Below are 27,941 nucleotides of genomic sequence, written 5' to 3'. Positions count from 1 at the left end.
TACTTTTTTTTAAAAAGCAACGACATAAATATTGTTTTTTTTCCCCCATTATGCAATTTTATTTACCTCAACAAATGAAGAATAAGCAGGTTTGTCATTTTGAGATGCTGAAAAGAACTAGTTCACTTTGAAATGATCATTATCAATTAATTATGATTTTTGTTGAAATACAGAATGAGATTGCATCATTCAGCATAATCATGATGGGCAACAATTTTCTTCCCCTTTTGTAATGGTCTGCATGGTTACACCCATAGCACGATGCAAATTTTAACCACAATCTGATACACCAACATCCAGTTAATTTCAGTTTATTAGGATTGGTGAATCTTTCTTTCATGACATTTGAGTTCGGCATTATTAAGCTCAGGTAGGAACTCAGCAGTGTGGCAGCAGATGGTATTATGGGGTCCAGTGTATTGAAAAGTTAGTGTCTCATTAAAATGTCCATTGAATGGCCAAATTGCCAGCAAGGCCAATGGTAGGTCAGATGAGCAGGCCAACATGTTCTCCCACTAGCGCAGTAAATTTGGAGCAAAAAGTGGAGCTAACTGACATAATAAACAAGATGCAGCTATCTTGAAACACTGGATTGAAAGAAGTAATTGATTTTGTTCTAAGCCTAGTTAAAGCTGGATTCTGCCATGGTCAGAACATTTATAAGAAAGTTTGAGCCTTAACTGTTTTCAGAAAAATCAGACTAGTCTGGTGTTGTATTCCATGACTTAATGCAGCACATTATCTAGCATATTGGTCTTTTGTGAGAAGTATCAGGAGCTCTGATGATAATGGGCCACTGAATTATTATTGTGTGATCAACTCTAATGAGTACACCTAACCATTGATTTAGCCCTCAGATACTAAACAGTGGCCATGCTCGGGGATCAGAACTGAAGCCCCTTTTCGATTCCCATCAGTCTCCTCTGATAACTCCCCCCAATTTACTGATGTCTGATTTCATTAAATTTTACTTGATAAAATAAGAATTCTGAATGGTTTAATTGGATACAAGTCAGAGGAGTTTAATGAGGTGCGGTGGAAAGATTTTTGACCACTTGCAATTCAAAGTGAGTTAAAGCAGCTGGAAGGAATGTTAAGGTAAGTAAACATATATTTCCTTCATTGTGAATCTTTTGGTTGAACTTTCCTAATGCTGATAGAAGAAAATTGCTGGGACCATGAATAGTTAGAGGTATATTGTGTAATTTTGTATGTTAAAACAAGGAAGGAGGCAATTAATGACCTGCTGTAAGTGACTTATGGAAATATATGCAGATGAGAATACATGTGTCCTATCAAATCTGGAATTGGCTCTAGATGATTGGAATGCTATCTAAAGTGGCACCTCAAATAAAATAACAAAGATTGTGAGGAATTTTCATCTGCAAAATGTCAGCTCAGATTGTGAACTCGTGTTAAATAGTCTACCTCACAAATTGACAACTCACCAAGTTTACTTTGGATACCCTGGACTAATTTACAAATTAGTCTGGCCAGCCAAACAAGTACCCAATTTGTCCTCCAATACCCCCACCTTCAATTTACTGGTGCCTAATTTATTTAAACTTTTTCTTGCCAAAAAATCGTTCTGAGAAATGGTTGAGATTCAGTTGGGTAGAAGGAGGAAATTAATTAGGTCCGGTAGAAAGATTGTTCACTATTAGCAACTTAAAATGAGTAAAAGCAACCAGAAGGGATTTTAAAGCATTCAAACACACTCTTCCTTCATAGTGAATCTACCAGTTGTACTTTTTTCTCATTCTGAGAGAAGAAAATTTCTGGCATCATGGAATATTAGAAGTAAGGTGACTGATGCTGTATGTGTTGAATCAAAGAAGGGGGCAATTAAGGTCATCCTGGCACTTTGGAAGTACTGTCTGGTGGTGCAATTTCCTGACCTTTTTTCTCATGCCCTTCTAATATTTTGCTTTTAAGACCTTTGGATTTTGCTTCCATCATTTTGAGGTAGTGAATTCCATTTGCTTCTAACCCAGTCTGTAAAAAAAAAACACAAATATTTTTTCTAAGTAAAACAAAAGATGCATTTTGAAAATAAAAACACTAAATAGTAGAAGCGCTCAGTAATGTAAGACCTTTAGATTCACCCAATTCTAGTTTAACTGAGATTCAAAGCCAAGTTGTCCAAGATTTTGATGGAAGCAAACAGTTATTGGCACTTTTTTAAAATGCTGTACATGGAACTCAAACTCAGATGTGGTATTACTTTGAATCAGACTTTTGGCTGCTATTTATTCTTGAGCTTTGCAGCTGGAAGAAAGGATTAAGCAGCAGCCTCTCTGCGTTGAACAGCTAGCAATCATCTTCCAGGTTTGACTGAGGAAGAATTATGTAACTGCTAGCAACAATCATATTTCTGCAATCTCCTGTACCAATTATTTGTTAGTAATGGGCTGACTTTATATTGGAGGAATATATACTTCTCCACAAAACTGTCCAATGGTAATGGTAAGGTTCTTTTAAAGAACACTGATAGAAAGTGTAGTATGTTCTGGTTTCTAAGGCACCTTCTAAGCTCTTGTTATTTCATTGCCCCATCAAAGTTTAGTAGCTGCTTACGTTTTGCTACTTCTGTTAATATTGCGACTGCCTGATTTGATAGGGTAATGCTGGCTATTCATCAGATATTCTGTTCCTTTGTCTCAACCAACCACATCCATTCCTGTCTGTTATTATCAGTGTTGGTATATTATGACTATCTTTCAAGATTCTAGTCGGTAATGCTTTTGTTGCTAGCTAAGGTTTTATGTCAGTTTTTCCAATCAATTTCTTTTAAGTTCTGACTCCCATTTGTGGCACAAGACTTTAGCTTATGGCAATATTCTTATAGCAGTTTGGGTAGTATTTCTAGAGAGAGAAGATGGAGTTAATGTTTCAGGGTTAATGGCCTTTTCTGGCATCCATTACAAAAGGGCACCAATAGTCACAGAAAGAAAAACTTGTGCCTTGCGTGCCCACAAGATAACCCAAAGCATTTTATAGGAAACCTTTCAGATTTTTTAAAATAGGTAATATAGCAGTACCTGCACAGACATAAGCCCAAAGTAAGCTTGAGGAGCAGCACAACCTCTGCTGTCTGGGTACATTGCAGCTTCCTGGACTTAAGTACCACAACTTCAGTTAACTCACTTTCTCACTGTATCAGAACTGCCACATTTATCTTGTGTTATTGGCTTAGTTTTTCTCTCTCCATTTAATACAGCCTGACTTGTTGGGCATGAATCTTTAACATTCCTTTTTTATACTTATTTCCTAACTGCCCTCATTTCATAGTTTTTTTCATTTTCTTTCTTTCTCTTTATAATTTGTTCTACATTCTAATTGTATGAACCCATCAATCCAATGACCTCTACAACTTAACCATATAGCAACCCTGGCCTTGCACTATTAGAGATACTTCCTTTGTCCTATCCATCCCTACCTCAACTTCTATGCATCTTAAAACTGACTTGTTTTCTCTATCTCCCAGTTCTGATTAAGGGTTGTTAACTCATTTTATCTTTTAACAGATGCTGCCTGACCTGCTGAATGATTCCAGCATTCTGTTTTTATTGAAGGTCTGGCCAACATTTTTTAACAATTTGTAATGCCTGCTTTAGTGTTTTTTTTTCCCACTTGTGTGTGCTATTTCCACTTTTGGTGATAAAAATAGTGTTATTAAATTAAAGCAAATATTTGAACTTCAGTGACATTGCCAGACAAATCTTGTTCACTTCCAGCAAACAGGCTGCTGCTAGTAATTAGATGTGTCACAAATAATCCTAAACAGTAATTTTCTATTATTTACACAAAATACCAAAAGAAAGTGTTCGGTCCAGATGTGGTTTATTGTTGTTAAAGAATTAGCATTGCCAAATTATTTATCTATTAAGCAATCCGAAAGATTTCCTGCCATTATTCAGCTTTGGAATTTGCTTCTCTACCCCACAGGACATTTGAACATTCTGAGGCACTCGCATGTTTTGTTTTTTGGGCCAAAATGCTTTTTTAAAAAAAGTTTTTAAGTCCTCTCATGAACTTAAGTCTTTAGGAATAAAAATCTGTTGCCAATCCTCTCCTTGTATCACATGGTTGGAACCTAAGGTGTAGCTGCAGTCTTTTCCTCTACGATATCATGGTAATCTAAAACTTAGACACAGATTCAATCTGGGATTCTTAAATACTCTATTGTGGAAAGTACATTGGAGAGCTACTTTGACTTGCCTATTAGGGCACAATATGGAGCCATTCATCCACTGGGTCATGCTGGCTCCCAGCAGAGCAATCCCATCAGCCCCATTATTGCTCCTTATTTACGCTGTACCCTGCAACTTGTTCTCTGCTCAGCAACACACCTTTGATTCTTTTGCCATTTATCTACACTACCAACAGATCCTTGGAATATTGGAGGAAACCGGAGCACTCAGCATATGGAGAATGTGCAAACTCCACAGACGATAGCCAAAGTCAGAATCAAATCCAGCTCCCCAGAGCTGTGAGGCAGCAATGCTAACTGCTCTGGCACTAAACCACTTTTGTTTTGAAAATATTAGAACATAGAACACAGAACACTACAGCACAGTACAGACCCTTCAGCCCACAATTTGTGCTGACATTTTACGGTATATTTAAGTATAGTACAGTATATTTAAGCTGTTATACTTCTTGCCCATTAGAATGTGGAACAGTACAGCCCTTTGGACCAGCATGTGTGCACTGACCATGATGCCAATCTAACTAACCCCATCTGCCTGCAGATAGTCCGCATCCCTCTATTCCCTGCCTGTTCACGTGCCTGTCTGAATGCCTCTTAAGCATTGCTATCATATTTACTTCTACCACCTCTCCTGGCAGTTGTTTCAGGTGCCTACCACTGTTTTTTTTAAATACAACAACAACTTGCCTTGCACATATCCCTTAAACTTCCCCCTCTCACCTTAAACCTGTGCCCTCAAGTGTTTGACATTTCCACCCTGGGAAAGGGCACTACCCTATCTGTGCCTGTCATAAGGTTGCTCCTAAGCCTCCAAAGGTCCAAACAAAACAATCTAAGTTTGTCCAACCTCTCCTTGTAGTTGATAGACTCCAATCTAGCCAACATCCCGGTGCATCTCTTATGCACCTTCTCCAAAGCTTCCACATCCTTCCTATATTATTGGTAAGATGTAAGTGAATACTGAATTATTAACAATTATTCATTGGCTTCTGATTTTTGTATTACATGTTTTCTGGTTGGTTTGATTAACTTGGACAGTCAGGGAAAAAGTTGAACAAATTTATGCAAAGTTCCTGCAAAGTGATTGGACAAGCCTTGAGAACTAAGGATTTGGATATCAGAATCCATGCTATCTAATGACTTTTGAAGCATTATAGTTATGCAAATGAAATCATTATCTTTGTTCTTATAACATTTATTGATTGTAATAATTCATCTAATCACCAGTGTAAGGAAGAGTGGGCAGTCTTTTTCAATCAGATTTAGGATGAGCCTGGACTATTGCTAGAGCTTCATGTTGGTGCACCAATATTACAGATATAAATGTTGAATGTTAGTGGGGTTAATATGATGCACATACTTGAACTACATAGCGGCTCTGTATTGCGGCATTCTTTAATTCTCTTGAAGATGAAGACTACATGGAGAATGACGTTGTGACAATATCTGCATGGTTTTTGAATGCAAGCAAGTAGATTTAGCTATACTTCTCTTGATAAGGTTAACAAAAGAAATTATCCTACAGTACCTATTGGAGCCAGTGTTTAGTCATACAAATTGAAGTAGGTTTCGGACATGAATACATAAGCTGAGAGTCTAGGATCTTCTGATGCATTTGATAAGCCAAATTTATCAGATTGTCCTGCAGCTGAATGCCACCTGAAAATAAGGTGGCACTAGGATGCTGCGGAATCATCACTCCAATTCTATGCTGATTGGGTGATTAAATGTGAAGGATAGTCTCTTAGTTGCTTTAGTTTAAAGTCTCCACATTGTGCTGCCTATAGGCTATTTGCTGTTCAAACCTCATTGCTGGACTTTATGGTACGGCACGCATCAAAATGGGCCTTGGCATTTGGTCCAGACAAATAGGGGGAATAGTGGGCTGTGCAGTATGAGCCAGATCCAGCATGACCCAGCCTATTATGTCAAATAATTTTGCTTTTAAGTTCATGAGGTACATTTTCTGAGGAGCATTCTGATTTTAAAAAAAATCAGGTCCTCAAATTTGATTTGTGTGAAAGTAGAGCTGGAAAAGGAAATTAAGGGCATGATCTAATATTTAGCAACACCTTGCCAAAAATAAAGAATAATGGCATGTTAATCTTGCATGTTGTTGTTATTGTGGAAATTGGCCAACAATGTACCAATGTGGGTTAACCAATACACCCGAGTTGTGAATCTGAGGCGTGCTGATTATTTTGTGCTGGTCCATTATTGCTTTGCTTAAATGCAATTTTATTTTCAGCAGCTTTGTTATTTTTAAAAGCCTCATGGAATTGTACATTAATTTGGTGCTTAAATTATTACAGAAAAAATTAAGGCAGTATTTAACAACATTTTTTAAATAATAACTGTTGATATATAACTGCATATCCATCTCTAAAAGGGAACAATTTTGAGCTGTTCAAATCATTCCTGCATGTAAAATCTAGGAATTAAAATCAATCTTTTAAAAAGTCTTTCTTTCTGTCTTTTATTCTTCTATCTTGAACGTCATTTTATCCCCCTCTGCATTTTTATTATACACCTGATTTTGTTGTTGAAATATCACTGGAGAACTAATTATAGGGCCTGACACTATTGCAATGGGGGAAAAATAGCCTCCTTTGTTAATTTCTGTGGTACTAGCAGCAATACAAGGCAGAATTTGAAGCTGGTCAAATTTCATGACCATATTTTACACACCAATCTGTATTTATGAAGCACTTTAAATGGAGATGAGGACCTTGCTGTTCTTCCCAGAGACTGAATCAGACAAAATTAGATTCTTCACTGGAGAAGGAAATGATGAAAACAAAAATCATAATTCTGTGAATGGTGGAAATTGAAATATAAAAATCAAAAATGATGGACATATTCCATGTCAGGCAGCATCTTTGAAGAGAGAAGCAGAATTGGCATTTTTGGTTATAAAGAACTTTAAATAGAAACGTTTAACTTTCTATTTAAATGCTTAAATACATTTAAGGCTCCAGCAAATACAAGCCAAGCCTTTCTTCATAATACAGCCTGCCCATTCCAGGTATTAGTGTGGCAGGCCTTTTCTGAACTGCTTCCAACACATAACATCTTCAGGTAAAGAGACCAAAACTACATATGGTGCTCCGATGGGAGTACTGAGGCTAGGACATGCACTGTGAAATGTCGGGTCCCATGGAATATTGAGGAACAGAGGGACCTTGGTGTACATGTGCAAAGATCCTTGAAAGTGGTAGCACGGGTAGATAATGCATTTAAGAAGGCATATAGCATACTGGCCTTCATTTGTCTGGGCATTAAATACAATAACAGGTAGGTTATGCTCCAACACTATAGGAAAGATGTGATAGTACTAGAGAGGGTGGAAAAGGAGATTCACCAGGATGTTGCCTGGGATGGAGTGTTTCAGTTATGAGGAGAGACTAGGTCTGTTTAAGGGGTAAGAAAGATAGAGGGGATCTGAGAGGGACTTTTTTCACCCAGAGACTGAGTACCTTGAATAATTGACAGAGTGATGCATTTAAGAAGCGTCTAGATGAGGACTGGAATTGCCTTGGCATAATGTGCTAAATTTTGGAAGATGGCATTAATACAGAATGGGTGGTCGGTGTGGATGTGGTGGGCTGGATGGCCTGTTTCCATGCTGTATGACTCTGACTTTGATGCCACACTAATGCCCTATATTTGTTTCTGGCATTTGAATTGGGAAAGATTTGTTTTCCCAAAGGTTTCTCATGGCTGGTGGCAATTATAATATTTACTTTTTCTAGCAGTTACTGTGATTCCAAAGAAAAAAATGAGGAAAATGTGTTACTTATTAAAACAAAAATCAGTAAGTGCAAGCAACTGTTGTATTTTCTGTTCTTTCACATAGTGAGCTTATTTTAAAATAAGCTCACTATGTTTTTTTTAAAATTTGCCTTTCAAATACATTTTAAGACTTGGAGAAGTGTTCCATCCATATAGTCAACTGATACTAATACTTGGGTACACTGCAGATTACTTGGTCTAAATTAAATTCTCAATCACAGCTCGAGCTGAAGCTTTTGGAAGATGCTGAGGGCTTAAAGTAAACTAAGCAGTAAAGACACTTAAAAGCGCATAGTTCAATGGGTTTGGTTAATCTTATTGTGAAATTAAATCTTTAAACATTTTGTAAAACTGTATTTGAATATTATAAAATTAAATAATGGGCATATTGGGCTGGGGTGCTAGATGTGGAAATAATGAAGAATTTTGCATTGCTTTTATGCACCTAGTGAGCTTCCTGTTAAGCACTTGCAATTAAAATAGGTACCAATATGATAAATGTGATAATAACCATGACAAATTTAATTTTTAACTAGTTATATTTGAAAAAAATTTTTTAAAACTTCTAGTACTACTTGGAGGTTGCTCTCTGGATAATGTGCATAATTTTAGTTTAGTGCTTTATATTGGCCAATTTTGGGATGGCTTGGAGAAAGGTGTCTGGTTGCTTAAGTGTTGAAATATAATGTTGGTCTGGTTTTCCTTCTTTATTTAAAACACCCCACCCTGAATCTGAGTGAGTTTGACAAGTTATAGTCTTGCAACTTTTCGGTCTCAATGCCAGCAGCAATTTAGTAATGGGCTTTCTCCTCCTCTCAGCCCCTCTATATCAAGAAGTTTTTCAGTTTTTATCTAGTTGGAATTTGAGGACGTGCAATAGTATTTAAATACTGGTTGGCAAGCTAATAGTTCATGCCCAAGTTATTTGAGCTTTTGAATGGTGCTACATGGTGGGAATTGATGTGAATTTCTAATCGTGCTTCCCGTTGCTTACCAGCTCTATTATCTCTTCTGTAGGGTTATTGCACCCCCTCTACAGAGAGCAAATTGCATGTATGCTATCTAACCAACTAAGTTTTAGGGGCGTTTTGTTAATGTGGGCTCCATTTTCCTTGTATGCCACAGTGATTATGATCAGAAATGTTGCATTATTACTTAACCAGGATATTACTTGTCCCCACTTGCTGAGAAGAAAATTATATTGAGCACTCTTGCATTGAAATTGCTGTGGTTAGTTTTAGGATGTGCTCTCACTGACGTTTTACTTGTGAAGCACACTGCCACACATAGGTGATGTGACTTCTGGTGTCAGTATCTTTAGTTTAAATTGATAAAAGTTTTGAATTGGTTAAATTTTCAGATGTTTTTGAATGCAATTTGATGGATGTTCAGGTTCAGCCATACATAGCCGTCATCCCTTCCGTTCTCCAAACACACCTGGGATGGATGTAGAAGGCAATTTGAGCTGACCCGTTGCACCCAGGAAGCATAGCAGGACCTCCCTGGTCAGTAGGCCTCGGGCAGCAGATTCCTGAAGCCATGCTCTGGCAAAGCTAGTCTCTTGTCAAACATCACGGCTTTGAAACATTTAATGTATCCAATTTCAGACAGACACTTAAAATGATGGATTTTTCTAAAAAAAATACAAAACAAAAAGCATTAACTGCACAGAAATAATGAAGTACATTAAAATAAGTGTTATAACATTAAATTGCCCTTTTCTCCTGATCTTCACACAATGAGTCCCAGCATAATTGGGCTCTGCATTGGACTCCATGTATAGTTCAGCGCTGGAGCCAAGTGATGGGTGTGCCAACATTTATCACTCGGCATGTAGTGGGTTTAGTGGACCTGGGCAGGTCTGTGAATTACATAGAAATGGTTAATCCACTGCGGTTCACTTCGTAATGTTATAATGGGTAGTTACTTCATGCAAAGAGAAAAATAATTTTTTAAGACATCTTTTGTTGTCCAGATTTACAGGAGTGGAAGGACCAAGTGGCTTTGGGTTTGAACTGACTTTCCGGTTAAGACGAGAAACTGGGGAAACTGCACCTCCGACGTGGCCAGCTGAACTGATGCAGGGTTTGGCCAGATATGTATTCCAGTCAGGTAAACTTCCATAATTATTCATTTACAAAAGATTCATTTCCAATTGGGGGGTGGTGGGGGGGGAAGTCATTGTCTACAGCTTTGGAGAACCTAATGTAGTACAAAATGGCAAATTTTTGAACTGAATTCCTGTGGAGCAATTTATGAGGTCTTAGTGTCTCACTGGTTCTCAAATGCAGTAGGATCTATCCTGAAGAATTTTTCTGTTTATGATATTCTTTCTTTTAAAAGAATTGAAATGTGGATGAGAACTGTAACACACTTAGCATGACATTGGGAGAAAAGGAGGAGTATTTTATAGCATCCTGCACAATCTCAAGACATCTCAAATCAGCATATCCACTAAAGTAATTTTGAAGTGCAGCAGTTTTTACAATATATGCTTGCCTTTTAGTGTATGTAAAAGCCCCAACAAGAATAAAGTGATAATGGGAATTGGCACAGAGAAGTGGAATTAATGCTTTCTGACCTGAGTGTTTCTGGGATTTTCTCTTTCATTTTTCTGATTTCTGACATACACAATACTACTTGTGTTTATGGTGTTGTTAATGAGGAGATGTATATTGGCCAAGATGCTGAGGATAACTCCCAAGATTATATGACACTTTAATTCCTATACCAAAAAATTCCGCATTTGACAATACAACATCTGCACACAACTGCACCGGTATCAGATCGCATTACTGTGCTCTGAAATGGTACTGAAAGACATTGTGTTGATTTGGGGAACTGCCATTGTTGGATGTTGCACGTGATTCAGTTTACAAGAAAGAAGGAATTTCTGGTGGATGAGAAATGATTATATATTTGGAATATTCTAGCAATGAATGTGCTTGAGCTTTGTAAATGTGTTGGGCCAACGCAAATCCATCATTCTGCTTTATGACTAAACCACGTATAGAGCCCATTGCAGAGCTGAGTCATGCTGGGATTCCTGGCAAATGAGCAATTTTTAGAAAAAGTTAATGTACCCAATTATATTTTTTATTTTAATTTATTTACTTTTTTAACTAAAAGTAATCGTGACAGTTTTTGGTGTTCCTGAACACTAGAGACAATTAAAACCTGCTTCAGAACCTTCAACTTTGACAGGAGATTTTGATTGTGCGCAATAGAAGAATCTGAGTTACAAAACAGTTTAACGTAAATGCAGATCTGACCTTAGTGAGGAGCATGGTCATCCCATGGCAGTCTTTTCTTTCAGATGAGTTTGATGACCTTCAGTTGTTTATATGTTCATATCCTAGGGGTAGTTCACTCTGTCGTGGTACTGCTGTGTTTTACATCAAGTTGTTTGGTATTTTCTTTGTCTGATGCATGTCATAAACTGCTTGCTAACTTTCCAGAGTATGCCAAGTATATCCATGATTGCTCCAAAAAATTGCAAAGCCGTTTGCCTTCCTCTTAGTTGTACTTATCCTCTCCCACCAGAGGAGCAGAAAACCAGTAAAGAGCAGGTGAATTTTAAAAGCACAAATAGCACTTCAGTGAGGGGGTAAACTTTGGCCAAAAGATATAGCTACAGCATTTTCATTAAGGTCTTCAAGCACTTCTAAACACACAGGAGCAACTAGTGGATATATTCACATCCTTTCAGGAACTTGAGATTGTGAACAATGATTTTGCTCCAGTTCTTTGAATTTGTCCTTCTTTTGGTGTTCCATGACTCTTAAGTCTTCAGTTTTAAAAGCCCATTTTGTGTTCAAACATCAATTAACCAGCTGTCAAGGTTTCTCTATGTATACTTAAAGGGCTTCTCTTTCTTGACTCACCAAAAGAATTATGATGTCGCGGAGGACACAATGCCCTTGATCACCACAGAAAAATTAGCTTTTATTATTTCACATATTTCATTATATCAAATAAAAACAAAATAGTTCATAATACCATTTGGCCCATATTGTTTGTACTGGTATTTTACTTGAGAAACACTTCATAACCTGTATTTTTTTAGTTTCTCCAGAGGCTGGTATGTTTAAATCATTCAGATGTAGAAGAATTCTTTCCCTATAAAATGACCCATTATGGCAAAGCGGTTTGGGCTCCAACAACTCGCCCTGGAAATTAAACTTTCTCTTCACACTCCTGGTGAAATTAAATTGCTGACTCTTATCATTGACTCACAACCAAAGTAAATCTTTTTGTTTGAATCCCTCTGTCAAACTCATCGTAATTTTAATATCCTTCATTAAATATTCTCCAGCATTTCATTGTTGAAGTGAGCTTAGTTCTCCTCCCAATTCTAATGCTTACCCTGGCATTAATGTGATTAGTCTACATTGAACGTATGTTGTGGCTTTAATTTTTTAAATTGTATGTTCAGAACTCTGCAGTGTATTGAGAGTTAAGACACCGTCATGAAGGTATTTTATAAAGAGAGGCAGTCCAGGGAATCTGACTCTGGGATTCTTTGTAAATTCAGTTTTCAAAAGTAGTAGAACCAGGAGTAGGCCATTCAACCCTTTATGCGTGCTTTACCATTCAGTAAGATAATGGGTGATCATCTGTCTTGCATCTGCTTTCCCGTGCTAACTTTGTATCTCTTGATTCTGTTAATATCTAAAAAGATGTTGACCTTTGTCTTGGATATACTCTGTGACAATGCCTCCACGGCCCTCGTGGGTAGAAAATTCCAAACGCTTATTAATTTATGGATGAAGACATTTCTTATTAAATGGTCGATCCCTATATTTTGAGACTATTTTGAAGCTATTCTGGAAATCCCAACCAAGAGAAATCTTAACTCCACATCTACCCTGTCTTGGCCTTAAGAATTTTATATATTACAGTGTGTTCACTTCTCATTTTTCTGAACTCGTCAGTACAGGCTCTACTTACAGAATCTCTCCTCGTGCAACAAAATTGTAATCTCAGGAATCAAATAATGAACTTCTGCTGGACATCCTCGTTTGCAATTCTATCTTCCTTAGTTAGAGAAACCAGACCAGTACACAATATTCCAGATGTGGTCTCATCAGGATTCCATATATTTTGAGTCATCACTACGTTTATACTCAAATCCTCTCGCAATAAAAGTGAACATTTAGTTTGCCTTCCAAAGTAATGCTGAACCTTCATGTTAACTTTCATTGATTGGTGTACTAGGGGATCCAGGTAGCTCTGAACATTAACACTGTTTAATGTTTTGCCATTTAAAAATACTCACCTCTGTCATTTTTTTTCTATCAGATTGTAAGACTTCGTATTTTTCCACATAGTATTCCAACTGCCATTTCCTTCCCTATTCATCAAGCCCATCTGCATTCTCACAGCCCACATTGCTACTTATCTTTCTATCATCATTGAACTTGGACATATCACACACACATTCCTCAAGCAGATCATTGATACAGATTGTGAACAGCAGGGATCCCAGTACCAATCCCTACGACACCCCATTTGTCACATTATCCCAACCTGAAAATGTCTTGTTTATTCTGACTGTGTTTGGACTGCTGGCTTAATCCTCAATTCTTCTCAGTATAAATTGAGAACAGAATATTCCAGGAGCCTATTGACTTGCATTCCATCCAATGAGTGTCATCTTGGGCCATCAATAGAGGTTGTCTTCATTCAATGCTGATGAATGGAAACCTTTGCTAAATCATGACATGTACTTTCTACAATATTTGTTTCAGGATCTGTGGGCTGACAATTTTCTAAGACTCCTTGGTCATTTTTAATCCTTAATCTAAGGTAGTTACTTTGGTGTTTCTTATGACAATGAGTATCAAAAAGGCTGGATCTTATTTCATTGGAACGGTCTGTGATGGCTCTGTAGGATGCAGGTTTAGATTGGCAATTTGTAGCTAATCAAGAAGTATCATCGTTTGATATTTGCGACTTAAAAGCTGCTAGGTTGTTAGGGTGCTATTGCACGAAGCTGTTACAGTGAGTGATCATCTGCTTTAAAGTCCAAGCTGCATTTTACTGACAGTAGCATTGAAACATGACCTGAATCGCATTTAGTGATTCATTTTGCATTTGAAAGTTTATAAATGTTAGTTATAAGTGATTACAAAAATATAAAAACTAGGCTCAAAATTTATAATGTTGAATGCTGTTTCATCAAGGTAAGGAAGTTACAGGAAATAGATTTCCCTACTTATTCTTTCCTGTAACATTAGTAATGTTTGAATTGTTTGGTTTTCAAAAATAAAAACTGAAACTCAAACTGTGGGTTTAATCTTTTTGACACCAGTAAAACTGTATTAGCAATGTATTGCCAACCAAGCATGTTTTAAGAATGAAGGTATGGTGCACAGACAACTGAACAATGTCATTATGGGCACATAATCGAATATGCTAGCAAATTGCATGACTGAGTAAGTTGGGGTGATTTCAGGAGAACTCATTCATGCAAGTGCTGGAGCCAAAGATTGACTTTGAATGTGAAGATATTAACTGTTATTAACAATTTGGTTACAATTTATGGTAGAAACCAAGATTTGATCATTTTCCAGAATTTTTTTACATTCAAAAATATGAATTTTGGCAAAAAGATGGCTGAAAAAGACATCGCCATGTTGAACCAAGAATGGGGGCGAGGGGGCAGAAAAAGCAAACTATTCAAACTAGTAGCATCAATACAATTGGCAAAGAAAAGGAAGAAAAATAACACACTTTAAACCTTTAAAAATTTATTGGAGCAACAATCACACCAGAAAAAGAAATAAAAACAAGATTAACCATTGCTACTGGAGAGCTAGCAAAGCAGAACAAAATCTGAATTGGCAGCGATATCGTAGTGAAAATGAACCTCCTCTCTATGGCTGTGAGATCTGGACACTGCCAAGTTACTGGAAGAACGAATTGAGATCTTAGAGTGTTTCACATGACTTCTACAAATACTGCACTCAGAACAAATGAATCTGAAATATCAAATCATGTCAGGAGTTGGCGAATAGGAATCCTTGTACAAATTCGTGAGATAAAGTCAGTGGTTTGACATGTAACAAGGAGCCCTGGCACCCTTATCAGAACCTCTCTGCAAGCTATTATCGATGGATGAATCTTTTCAAAACAAAAAAGGGAAGCAAGGTGGACACCAGCTACAAAGATTGGTCAGGTTTCAAATTGACATATGTTCAAGGATGACAGAAGACTTGAAGGTGCCCAAGGATTGGTGGAGCCTTGGGACTGACTAGACTTTCTGACCCGGCTGTCTTCTGAAGTGAATAATGAGAACTTATTCAAATGCTATGTAGTCACTGTGGAAAAATTTCCATCCATTTAGTAAAATTTAACTAGGCTGCCAAACCTGGGTATTTTTTTGATTGTGGCATGCTGTTATTTTGATACTTTAAGGATTTTATAATTAAGACAGATCTACTGTAAATTATAATTTCATAGTTTGTGTTTTAGCTAGGTTAGATTCAGTTTGGTCATCCTCAGATTTTTCTTGTGTGGCTGGCAGGGAGAAAGGATTCATTAAACCCAGGTACCTCTTAAATAATTTATTTCTCATGGTATGCAATCTGATGTTGGCACTTTTGCTTATTTTGCAGTTTCTGGATTCCAACTTGTCAACTTTAAAAAAAAGATAATGGACAACCAACAGAATTTGTAGAGTACCAACAATATTTGGGATTAATAAAATTGAATTATTCATGTTTTTTTAAAATCAGCTTTTTGAAGTTGCTTGTATCCAACCATTACTTTGTTCAAATTATCTGTGCAACTATTCTTTGAATTATTCATAACAGTGCACAGAATGATAGCATTAAAATGTATTCCAATGAGAAGAATTGAGATGGCATAAAGAAATTAGAATCAAATGCCTGGTTTAGGATTTTTTGTTAGTGATCTGGTGGATTGGGACTATAGTCTCATGCAATTTACCAAACTTTGGTTTCATGGATACAAACGTTCATTTGCTACAACTGAACAAGAGTGGTAAAGGGACTGGGAATAAAGATAACAACAGTCTTTCTGCAAAGTTCTGAAACCTTCTGAATGGTGAGGTGTAGGTACAACAAGAAAAATATTCTCCAACCCTTTGTGTTGTATAGATCTCGAGAGATTGCACTATTAGTTGAAACACTGTTGGCTTATCTTTTGGTATTTAAATAATATAAATTGTGGATGCCTTTTGGATTAGCTTGTTTACGATCTAAGAAGTATTTGAAGAACATTTCAGTAGTTGGTCAATAGTAATTTAAAAAAGAGTGAATCCATAAAATGAATTAATTACATTGTGCATAAGTAAACTTTTCTCTGAGGCATAGAATAGATATCTGCAAAGGACAGACTCCAGTGATGCATACAAAATCTTTAAGTTTTTCTCCTCCCCCCCCCCCCCCCCCCCCCCCAAAACTTGAGTTAAATAATGGATAAATGGAATGTGAAGATAGTTGTTTCCATATTCTGAGTTTACATAGGTGTTGCCGCAGGTAAACTTTGCTTGAAAATGGGACTGCACAAAGGTAAATAGTGAGAGAACCTTCCAGAGAAAGAAGTTGCAAAACTCTATCGCCAGAACTAATGAAAATCAGTTGTTTATTGCCTTAGAGGAAAATTTATGTATTGATCTTTTTCCCCTCCCCACCCCTGCAGTTATTTTGCAACTGGAGTCATGTAAAACCAAAACAGTCAATTGGTTTTTCTTGAGAACACCATTTAAGTTAATGAAGATATAGCTATTTTGTCTATTTATTAACCATCGAATCTAGTTGAATGTCAAAATATGATATTATTCCCAAGAGCATTCAGCTGATGGCATACCAATGCAGGGAAAAATCTTCAAAATAAGGCTTCCAGAAAACATTTGTAACTCTATTTTCTGGAAATTTCTTAATGCTTATTATGTTGAACAGTAGGAATCGATGTATTGGTGCAAGAATATCTCAATTATTCTGACTGTCCACTACTTCTGCATATTCTTCAGATTCATATTGCTGTTGGGAAGAGAAGCATTTGGGCAAACCTGTAGCTTTGTTTTCTTCCCTAATTTTCTGTAGATACTAGTCTAAAATGTTGCAATTTAGGCACTTCTTATTTCTGATGAAAACTCTGATTAAACTGGCCCCTAAACTAAGAATTGAGTAGTTAACACCATCCCTTGAGGTTGCTGAGGATCTGATGAGAAAATGGAAATCAATTTACAGAATATTGGTAATCGCCTCGAACAAGCATGGTGTGTATCTTGAAGCAGACTAAAAATAACTCAAACATTTACAAAGTTATCTTAATGTGATCTCCCTAACTAGCAGTCCCTGCATACTGCTATCTCAGAAGTCAGCATTTTGTACCTGTGTTTGTTTGTTCAGATTATCACTGCTTGTAGTGCAACATGAGGTCTTTTAATTGTTTTCTTACCTGGAATGGTGATCCTAGAATTGATAATATAAAGTTTGCCTAAGACTGGGCAACTGTTTCTGCAATATATCTGATCTTTAAGTTGAGCTGAAATGTGATTTGTTAATGTAGTATTGAATAATGCCGGTTGCCTAAAGCTTGCTGGTGATTGTGGAGTAAGTGGAAATGTACTGTATGACATGATAAAAGGCAGAGGAAAAAAATGTAAATACTGAATGTGATATCTTGTCTGTCTGCATTGACTTTGGACTTTTATAGAGCAGTCTTTGTGAACAGTACACCGTTGCATTATATTCGTCCAGCTTAATCTTGTATTACTGCTTGCTTGTCCGAAGCTCTTAAACCATTGGATGAATGGAAAGAAAATTGAAATTATTCTATTTAGTCCATATTGAGACAACTGTTGGAATCGGTGACTTGGAATTTTGCAGGACCCAGAAGCACCTTATTACAGAATTTATCAAACTATATGCATACTTATAAGAATATTGATTTGATTCCTTTGTTATTGTGTCTTCAGCATTTTGTGGTTTTCCATCAAATGTAGTGTGGCAGCTGCACGTACAACAGCATATTTCCACTTAAATAGGTAGGTAATCAGAATTGTAAATAATTAAAACTTGCATAAATATTTAAAATCAGTACTATCCTAATTCATAGTAGACTATGTTTATTAAAGGCAATGCCTTTGTTAATTAAATGGATGATAGAATCATAGATTCACTCTAGTACACACCAAGTTCCTACTTAGATTGTTTTTACAATATACTTCACCTTTTACTTTAAAGTACAGCAAGAGTAACCAGTAAATTGAAGTTTTTATTCACATAGAACATGAGTATTATGTTAATTGTGATACTTGAGATTAACTCAAAACCTTTCCCAATTATAATTGTTTTAATTATCTCAAATCTAATTCCAAAAGTCACCTCCCACAGTTTATAATATAGAGACTCTTAGTAGAATATTTAAAACCCACTTGGGAAAACCTGTGTCTGCTAATTATGGAGTCATTAATGCAATTGTTAATGTTACTAGGTTCAGCATTTTAAATTCTGGGAGCAACTAATGACCACTGGCTGTAGAGTTGGAAAGATTTCTTTTGCTCTGTAGAATTTATTTTTTGTCCTGAATTTGACTACTGAAATTAATAGGACACTATAGTTGTATGGCTACTAGCTGCCATTTTTCAGAAAACTTCAGTTGTGCAATCTAAATTGCAAATCGTTTTGGATCAGATTTCTTTTTTTTTTTGGCACATCTTATTTATTATTGAATGCAAAGTTTGAAAATTAACATGTTGTTATCCACGTCTTAATGAATGCACACTTTTTTTCGTATCCCATTCCAGACAGTAGTTTAAAATCTAGGTTGAAACTATATTGCAATACTCAGCATGCACTGCAGTGCTGGAAGAATCAACTTTAAGATGTTGACAATGAACTTTGAGGTAAATGCAGTAGGTCCCATGTAACTTTATTAAAGAGTAGAAACGTTAGTCTGTGGTTTATCCCAATGTTTATCCCTCCACCTGATAAAACAGATTTGCTGTTGGTATGGGGTTCAGCAATGTATTATTTATAACTGTTTGCTGATCAATGCAAGTGTGCTAGAATTGCTGGTTTAAAAAAACTTACACTTAGCAAAACAGGTACTTTAAAATTGGTGGTTTAATTGTGGAAAAATTGGCTTAAGTGTGATATCTTTACAAGAAAGACAATGGTAAAAGTGCATTGACAGGATCAATCATTGTATACTCAAGTTAAAATTTGGCATCCATAATGTTCTGCCATAAACATAGGAGCCAGGAATGAACATTATAGTTTTACATTTCATGTGTGTGACCTGTCACCTGGCTTTTAAGTAGCTGCTTTTAAGTTAATATGCAATGTGAGGCATTGGAGGAGTATTCATGATTCTTCTGGTGGGCTATTGTAAAAACTATTATTGGTAGTTTTATGCAAACTGGCAGAATTCTCCAGCTTTAGGAATGCAGTCCCATGTTGTTTTAGTACTATGGTACTCAACTGGAACAGATTTTCTTCCTTTTGGTCTTCATACTTTATGGGCACTGAAGACTGGTAAAGTCATCTAATATTAATTAGATGTAGTTACAACCTTAATTTTAAATAGCAACCTTTGCCTGTTCTGTTGCAAGTATTCTGCCAAGCCAATTTTTCAAAAAATAATCTTGTATAGTAGATGTTGAATATATGGACTTCCAGTAAGAATCCAACTAAGTGCCTCACGGGGACTTGCTATTAAGGGGGAAGTGGAATATGGACTCTCAATTGCTGCACTGAGAGGAAACGAAAGTTGGTAGTAATTAGGTGTTTTTCAAACAGGGAAATGAGTTTCAGTGATGTTCCCAAGGTTCAGTAAGGGTATATAACATTAAAATTTCTGTAAACAAAGAAGATTGATTTAAGGGGTATTTTAAAGTCTGCAGGTATTAAATAAAACTTGGCAAAATAGTAAATAGTGATGAGATAGTGATAGGCTATGGAACCTGATTACTTTCAGGTGCATACATCAGAGATTTTATCAGTTGTGTACTCTCAATCCCCTGTAGAAGAGGCATTATAAGAAATGAGCTGCTATCAGAGTGAAAATGGAAAGTGTGAGGATATTTCCTAAACACCACCTTTTGAGCATCATGTCTCTGCAGTGGACACTGTCAGTGCACCTGCACTGTGCAATTACTATTTTTCTGTTTAGTGCACTTTGTGCATTGTGTCTGCAGTTGAACATTTTGTACTGTGCCTATAAATGCCTGATTTAAACACCACCTGATAGTTACTTTGAAACCTGTTTGAAATATCAACTGTCTGTTGGACATAAAAATGTATGCCCGGATATAACACTTTTTATTGCATGGTTTTGTAGCAGTAATCTAATTTACTATCAAGAAGTAACTCACTGCTAAGGGACATTGAAAGGGTGATAGACTTCTACCCTCATCTTGCACCTGTAATCTGATTAATATTTCTCCCACCTTCAATGGTTCAAGAATTTATCATCGACCAGAAAGGGAGCTAGATCAGCCAAGAGCTGGGCATTCTTGAATAATTAAATCAATTTCTGACTGCTTGAAGCAACTCCACTAGCTCTGACTCAAAAAGGACATTAGTGCAGGAAAGATGCTTGATGTTTAACACCATTGACAGGCTGATAACTTGATTGGCGCCACAGCATGCAATGTGATATTCACTGCCTTCATCACTAGTGTATTTCTGGTTGCTGTATGCATGATATACAGATTATAGTCCTGCAGCAGTTTGTTTTAAATTGTGACCCCAGCAGTACAGCTGGCACTATTGTCATTAACTATTTTAAACGGTGACAGCATTATTGTTACTCGGAGAGAGTCTGTCAACTCCTTCATTAAATGAATGGAAGATGCATTTAAAAAAATATGTATTCTCTTAATAGATAACAGGATGTAAGAATGCAGCTTTGAAACTGCTTTTCAGTTTGCAGTGCATTTAAAAATTATGATAGTATGCTCCAAGGAGTTTGGTTTCTGGCTTTCAATCATATTATTCAAGGTTTTGTATGCTTTAATGTAATTCAGCCTCTGCATTGAATCTGGTCTTCAAGGATTCAAATTGTTATAGAAATTATTTCCATGCTCTGTTAAAATGAAATCATTTTAAGTTTAACCAACAGTTAGTGGGAGCCAGGTTTTCTATTTGGCTTTAAATCAGGGGGAGGAAAAAAGAAATGAAAAGAAGATAGCATTGTTATATTTTTGGATTTTGCTTATTTGGTTTTTCATTTTGGATATTTTTAGCTTCAGATTATTATCATAGGTTATTATATTATTATTACTATAATAGATTATTATCTAGGTCATCCATTTGGCCAGATCTAAGTTCATAGTGCCAAAATGCTCTGTTTCAGGATTCTGACAAGTAAGTGCCTAGATTCTCTCAACTTTTTAGCAAGGAAGTGTTTATAATCTTATCTCCAATCTCAAGTCCAAGGGTGAATGATGCTTTACTTGTTTTCCAAATTGTCTTCCAACAGACCCAGTTCAGATCAAATTAATTTAAACTCTTCAACTCCTCAGATTGTCCTCAAAAATGCTGTTGCAATAACTTTCATGGTTGTAAGTCACAGCTTAAAATTGTGTATGCAAATGTTTTCAGATATTTAGCAGTTAGTGGCAAATCATTAAGGTATCATTTACTGAATAAAACAAGTAGTAAAGTTTTTATACATTTTGATATGAAAAGATACTGCATCTAGCAACAACTTGTTGTGATACTTAACCTGCCATCAAGTTGTTGTAAAAGCCTCACAATGTAATTATTCATTTTACTTTCTCTCTTGCTATAACTTGCCTGTAAAGATATCTTGCTGAACCTGTTGGATAGATTCTTACACATCCAAGAGAGGATAATCAAATTAAGCAGTAAGTTAGCAGAGCAATGTGAACCATTAAGCACTAAGTTAGCAGTGACCACTGTTACTACCAAGATGCAGACAGGTTACGGTCTAGAAAATAAGCAATACCACTGGCAGCTGTCATGACATAAAATAATCTGAGGGATGTGATATTTTTATTTCCAAATTTTAACTTCACATAACAAATCAGAATGATGCTGATGCTAGTTGACTTTGCCACTCCAGCCCCCGCTTCCTCTTCCTCTGCTATAAAGCATACCAGATAAATGTGGAGCCCTGCGTCTATCATTGAATCGCTGGGCTATCAATTTTTTTTTACAAAACCAGCATTGGGATTGGATTTACCGTTGATCTATCATTTCTGCAGTTTTCTCCAGGAACAATTGAGGGATAACATCTTTGTCTTCCGTAAGATGTTTTACCCAAGCTATGAATGGTGGGTCATTGCATGAGATAATTATCAATTGGACAAAGATCTTGCAATCAACAGGTTTTATGGTTTTAATTTGTTTATACTTTTTTTTACATTGTTTGTCTGGTGCTCAATACTGAATGACCACAACTTTCCTTAAGCTGAACGTTGGTAAGATTGAAGCCATGGTCTATGATTTTCACAGATAAACTTGGCTCTCTGGCATGACAGTCATTCACATCCCTGGAAACTGGAGCAGAATTGTGAATTGCGTTAAGATCATGTATAGTTGCTACAAGTGGAATTGGTCATGTAAAAATTAAAGGTCAATCCCAAACTAAGCGTATTCCATTAATTCCAAAGGCATGTATGTCGTACTCTGCACAGCACATCAATTGGGAGGTATCTACAGGAAGAGATATTTGAGTTCCTGCATGTTTAAATAATATATATTTTTGTCTAAGAACTTAATAGAAGATAAGGAAGGGTAGGAATCCTTTGTACTAGTGAAACTGTAAACAGCCAGAGCATACTAAGAAATTAATAAGAGGCACAAAAAGGGAATCATTTAAACCTTTACAAGTATCTTGAGAGTGGGAAGAACAATATGGGCCATTAAAAAGATGTCGGCAAGACTATAATGCATAATAAGGAAATGGCAAACATGCTGAATAAGTATTTTTGTATTGTTTTGAGGAAAAAAATGTGGTACAAATGAATCTGAAAATAAGTCAAAGGGATGGATTTAATATGAAGAAGTGATAATGAAGAAAATGGTTCTTTCGGTAAACATCTAGGACCTGATATTCCCATGCCAGAGAATAACATGCAGATGAGAAAATTGCAGATGATATTAATTATTTTCCAAAGCGCTCCAGAATAAGAAATTATCCCTTTGTTGATTGAAAAATTGCAAATGTCATGCATTGCCAAAGAAGCAAGTGAGGGAAATGCCAGGGTATCTAAGCCTTTCCATCAGATATCAGTTGGAACATTACTGAAATCTATTGTTAAAGAAAATGATTGACCATAAGATCAGAGGATTATCAATGATCTGTAAAGAACTGATGGAGTCTAACTAATTCAGTTTTATTTAAAAAAGAGGTTGCTATCAGCATGGCTATTCATCTTCATATGATTAGAAGTCATGTATTATGGTTCCATACAAGATATAATGAGCATTAATGAGACCTTGAGATTCTATGTAACCTTGTACAATGGTTATGAGGTAGGAGAAAGAATTTGTCTAAGACAAACAATAGAACAGTGGAAGAACTGTGGTTCAGGCAGCATCTGTGGAGGCAAAAAGTCTTAAATTGATGTTCAGGTCAAGACCCTGTTTCAGGACCCTACATCATTTACACCTTTTCCCTCCACCAATGCAGCTTGACCCAAGGAGTCCTTGCAGCATTTTTTTTTTGTTCCATATTCCAGCATTTTGCAGTGTCTTGACTTTAGCTAAAGAGTTTGTTACTGGGGTTGGGAAGAGGTTAGTTTTGGGCTATTTTGAATTGTGTATTTTGTAAATCTATCTGTAACCTTGCATACACAACCATGAACAACAGGAGATAAAATATAATTTGAACTTCTTTGATCTCCTTATCATTAAACAGAAAACACATTATGCAGTGGTGACCATGTCTCTTGGCACAGCCCATTGGACAACAGTGAATCCCGCATCCAACATATGTTATTGACAGAAGACCCACAGCTGCAACCTGTCCGTACCCCCTTTGGAACAGTTGCATTCCTCCAGGTATGGGTGCACAATTTTTTTCTGATGTTAGTGGTGGTTGGCAGTGGGTGATAGGGAACTTGCTGTAGTTGTTCAAATACGCCTTTCAGAAGATTCATTTTTTTCCCCAGTGCTATCTCTGCACTACATTTATTTATTTGAATTTGGCAAGTTTTTTGACAAAGGGTTGGTAATTTGAAAAAAAAACTCTATTTCTCTTTTCACAGATGTTGCCTGGACTGCCGGGTGTTTCCAGCACTTTGTTTTTATTTCAGATCTCCAGTATCTGCCGATTTTTGATTATCTTTCATTTGATTTTGAGGTTGCATCAGTGAAGTGTTTTGCTTGAAACCATTTGCCAAAACTCTCAACTTGAAAATCTGTAACGGTTCTGGTATTGCATTGTTGAAACTGCTGTACTTTCTATCCACTATTTTCTCTGTCCTATCTTTAAAAAGGATACTGGCGATTGGATTGTATAAAAATAACTGAGCAGAACCAGGGCTATTAGTATCTAGGATGTCAGTGGAAAATATTGATTTGAGCTTTAGTTTACTTTTGCTGTGGTGGGTTACTAATGTGTTCAACTGTAGAATTCTTACTGATTTATTGATTTTCTTTATTTGCTGCCTCACTACATTTAATCTCCAAACTTCTAAGTGTGGAGTCCAAAATATAATTGAGTAGTGTGACCATCTGTACCTTTTTTTGGTCAGTGAAGTCCTGACATTTTTTTAAAAAAAAGCCTTGTTCCCACTGCATTATAGTTTGACAGCAATTTCCTGTTATCCACTGAGCCCCAGTGACTTGATAGAGGCAGTGGTAGCAAAGGAAAGGGTTTTGGGAGGTGGCTGCAGATGAAACAGTCCCAAAGTCACAGCTTCAGAGGAACAGAGTCCCAGGAACAGCAATGACGGGAATTTTGATTGGATTGGTTGGAATACTGAAAAATCTGGAGGAGTCTGGGATTTTAAAGGGCTAAGAAAGAAAAAGAGGCTGCAATCATCTTTGGGATATTAAATAGTAACAGGAGAGTGGGATTAGGCAGGGTAGGATGTTGAAGGGCACAAGGTGTGGAGTGGAATCTGAAAACCTATTGTTTACCATCTTTCTCTCCATTCAGTCTATTCTTTATCCATGCAGCTACTAACTCTTCTATCTATAGTTTTTTTTTGTGGGGTTCTGTCAAATGCCTTCTGAAAATCCGTAGAAACGAGATCAACTACTTATCCTTCATCAGACATCTCTGTTACCTCACTAAAATGTTGACGGGTTTGTGAAAGATGACGTTGGCTTTTAAATTTGTAATAGGTCTCCTATATTAACTCAAACTTCTCCCAAGCATCTATTCATGTTCCAAAATTGTTATAAATACTCGCCCACCACTGATGTTAAACTGACTGGCCTGTAGTTGCATGTTCTTGAACCATTTTTTTGTACATCATTGTTAATCTGCAATCTTCAAAATTCTTCAAATTGTACTGGCCTGAATCCAGTGAATGGTTTTGAAATTCCTGTTTGGAACCAACAGCTAGATGCCAATGTAAATGAGGTCAGGCCTCTGCTTTTCTTTGGCTGTTTTAGAGTCACCTGCCCAGATGATATAGTTCCCACTTTTATTCCCATTTTAGGGAGTTTATTAAACATTTTGCTCTAATGTTGCTAGGTTCTAACACTATTGACTTGAAATTGAAGTGAAAGTTAATTTAAGATTGGAAGTTTAATAAAAACTAATATGAGCTAGTGGTATTAAGTGTGATTTAGACTCTTTGTTTTGTTCTGTGTGGATTTTTTTTCACTGGTTATGTGATCATTGCAATTGAATTCTGTTGAAATGGTAATGCATAGCACCACAGAGTGGCAAGATATGGTTTTACATCTGACACTGTTACTGCAAGGAAGCAAGACGTGAGATGCAGCTTTAGAGGGCAGTAGGAGCTGAATTGCTCATTTCTGTAATGTGCCCAGGTACTGACGATGTTTGTACTAGCGTCTAAGTAGAACAGTTGAGATTTATTTCCAGTTTATTTTATTGGTGTGCTTTCAGCAGTTGTCTTTATTGAAAATAATCTGGATTTTGTCAGAGGTTGCATTTAAAACAAGAAAGGAAATATGAACATATTGAAATTTCTCTTTGAACTTTGATTTGAAGAGAAAATAATTGGATTAGCCAGTACTTAACAAGGCATTATTATGGTATAGCTAAAACTGCTGGAGCAGTGCTGACCCTCAGTAATGAGGACTTAGCTCCATCTACTGTTTTGAGTAATTCTGAATTGTGAAATGATTCTTGTTGATGTGGCTTTTAATTCTCATTTTTTTTAAACAGTCAGATTTGATCACTTGTGTATTTGGATAAAATATTGATTGCTCCAATTCAATAATGGCCTCAACCATATACAAATTATATCTATGAAGAGATGCACTTCCAGAGAGTGACTTTTGAGTATTCTATTAGCTGCCTCCTTTCCATATTCCTCCATGCCAACTTCCATTTCAAGTGGTTTTCAAATAAGTTTGGTTTTACTGTTGGCCTAAATTTACTATTTTAACACTGTGCAAGGGATGATCTGGTTACCTTCCTGGACAAGTGTCGTTTATTAATTGTAAAACTCTACTGCATTCTGCACAAATGCTCACCTGATTCTGGTTCCTGCCTGCCATTTAAACTCATGGTGGGCCAGTTCCTTGTGCTCCCTTTTACCTCACTGGAGCCCAGTTTCTCCCCTCCCTCTTCTCCCTCCCCCCCGCCACCTTCTTAAAGTTTACCTGTTTCTTTGGAAAATTTATCAAACGAATGTCTGACATTTTTCAAAAAAAGCTATTATTTTTAGTCCAGAAAATCTGTCAGTCTGGCATATCAAAGTCTCGAGGGTACTGGATTATTGGAGTTTTACTGTACCTCAATGGCAGGCACGGTAGTGTAGCGGTTAGCGTAATGCTATTACAGCGCCAGCGACCCGGGTTCAATTCCCGCCACCGTCTGTAAGGAGTTTGTACGTTCTCCCCGTGTCTGTGTGGGTTTCCTCTGGGTGCTCCGGTTTCCTTACATTACACTGTATTGATGATTTTAAAATAATGAGCAGTGAGAATCAAGATGATTGCCTAGAAATTCATTAGCTTTGTTTTGGAATGTTAAAACACAATTGCACAGTGCACCCACACTAATTCGCCTAACTGCAATAAATATGCACCTCTGAATAAACCATGCTTAACCTAACTGAATCCATATTCAAAGACACAAGTTCTATTCATCATGCATCTACAAAGTATCATGTCATGTGATAATATGACACACTAATAACAGGGTATTCACACTTCAGTGGACAGCTAGCATGTATATTACACTTCCAAACTCCAAAGGATACAAGTCTAGCTTGTCCAGCCTTTATAAGACAACCCAGCCATTCCAGATATTAGTCTGGTAAACCTTGTCTGCTTTCAATGCATTAATATCTTTCCTTAAATAAGACAATCAATAGTGTACATGGTTCTCTAGATGTGGTCTGACTAGTGCTCTGTATAACTGAAGCATTACATCCCTACTTTTGTATTCAATTCCCTTAACAATTAAAAAAAAATAACTTCCTGGTAGCTTTCCAAATTACTTACTGTACCTTCATACCAACCCTCTGTGAATCCTGCACTAGAACACCCGGATCCTTCTCCACCATAGGAATATTTTACTATTTAGAAAAAACCATAGAAAATAGGGACAAGAGTAAGCCCTTCAGGCTTGCTGTACCATTCAACACAATCATGTCTAATCATCCACTTGAGTACCCTCTTTCTGCCTTCTCCCCAATATCCCTTGATCCCTTTGAATGTATTTAGTGACTTTGCCTCCACTTCCTTACATGCTTGTGAATCTACAGGTTCACCACCATCTGGGTGAAGAAATTTTTCCTGATCTCACTTCGAATTGGTATACCCCCTATCATGAAGCTGTG

The 27,941-nt window shown here is 36.7% G+C and overlaps 1 protein-coding gene across 1 annotated transcript in view; it reads left to right on the top strand.

The window, feature by feature from the left end:
• Positions 1 to 27,941, top strand: part of sufu (suppressor of fused homolog (Drosophila)) — an 81,071-nt gene that overhangs the window by 19,196 nt on the left and 33,934 nt on the right. Inside the window, exons 3-4 of the mRNA XM_052027700.1 lie at positions 9,981 to 10,117; positions 23,870 to 24,012. Of these exons, the coding sequence (XP_051883660.1) occupies positions 9,981 to 10,117; positions 23,870 to 24,012 (280 nt within the window). The remainder of the gene's footprint in view (positions 1 to 9,980; positions 10,118 to 23,869; positions 24,013 to 27,941) is intronic.

The sequence above is a fragment of the Pristis pectinata genome, chromosome 12 (assembly GCF_009764475.1).
Source record: "Pristis pectinata isolate sPriPec2 chromosome 12, sPriPec2.1.pri, whole genome shotgun sequence".
NCBI lineage: Eukaryota > Metazoa > Chordata > Chondrichthyes > Rhinopristiformes > Pristidae > Pristis > Pristis pectinata.
This window is presented reverse-complemented; position numbering and strand designations above follow the sequence as displayed.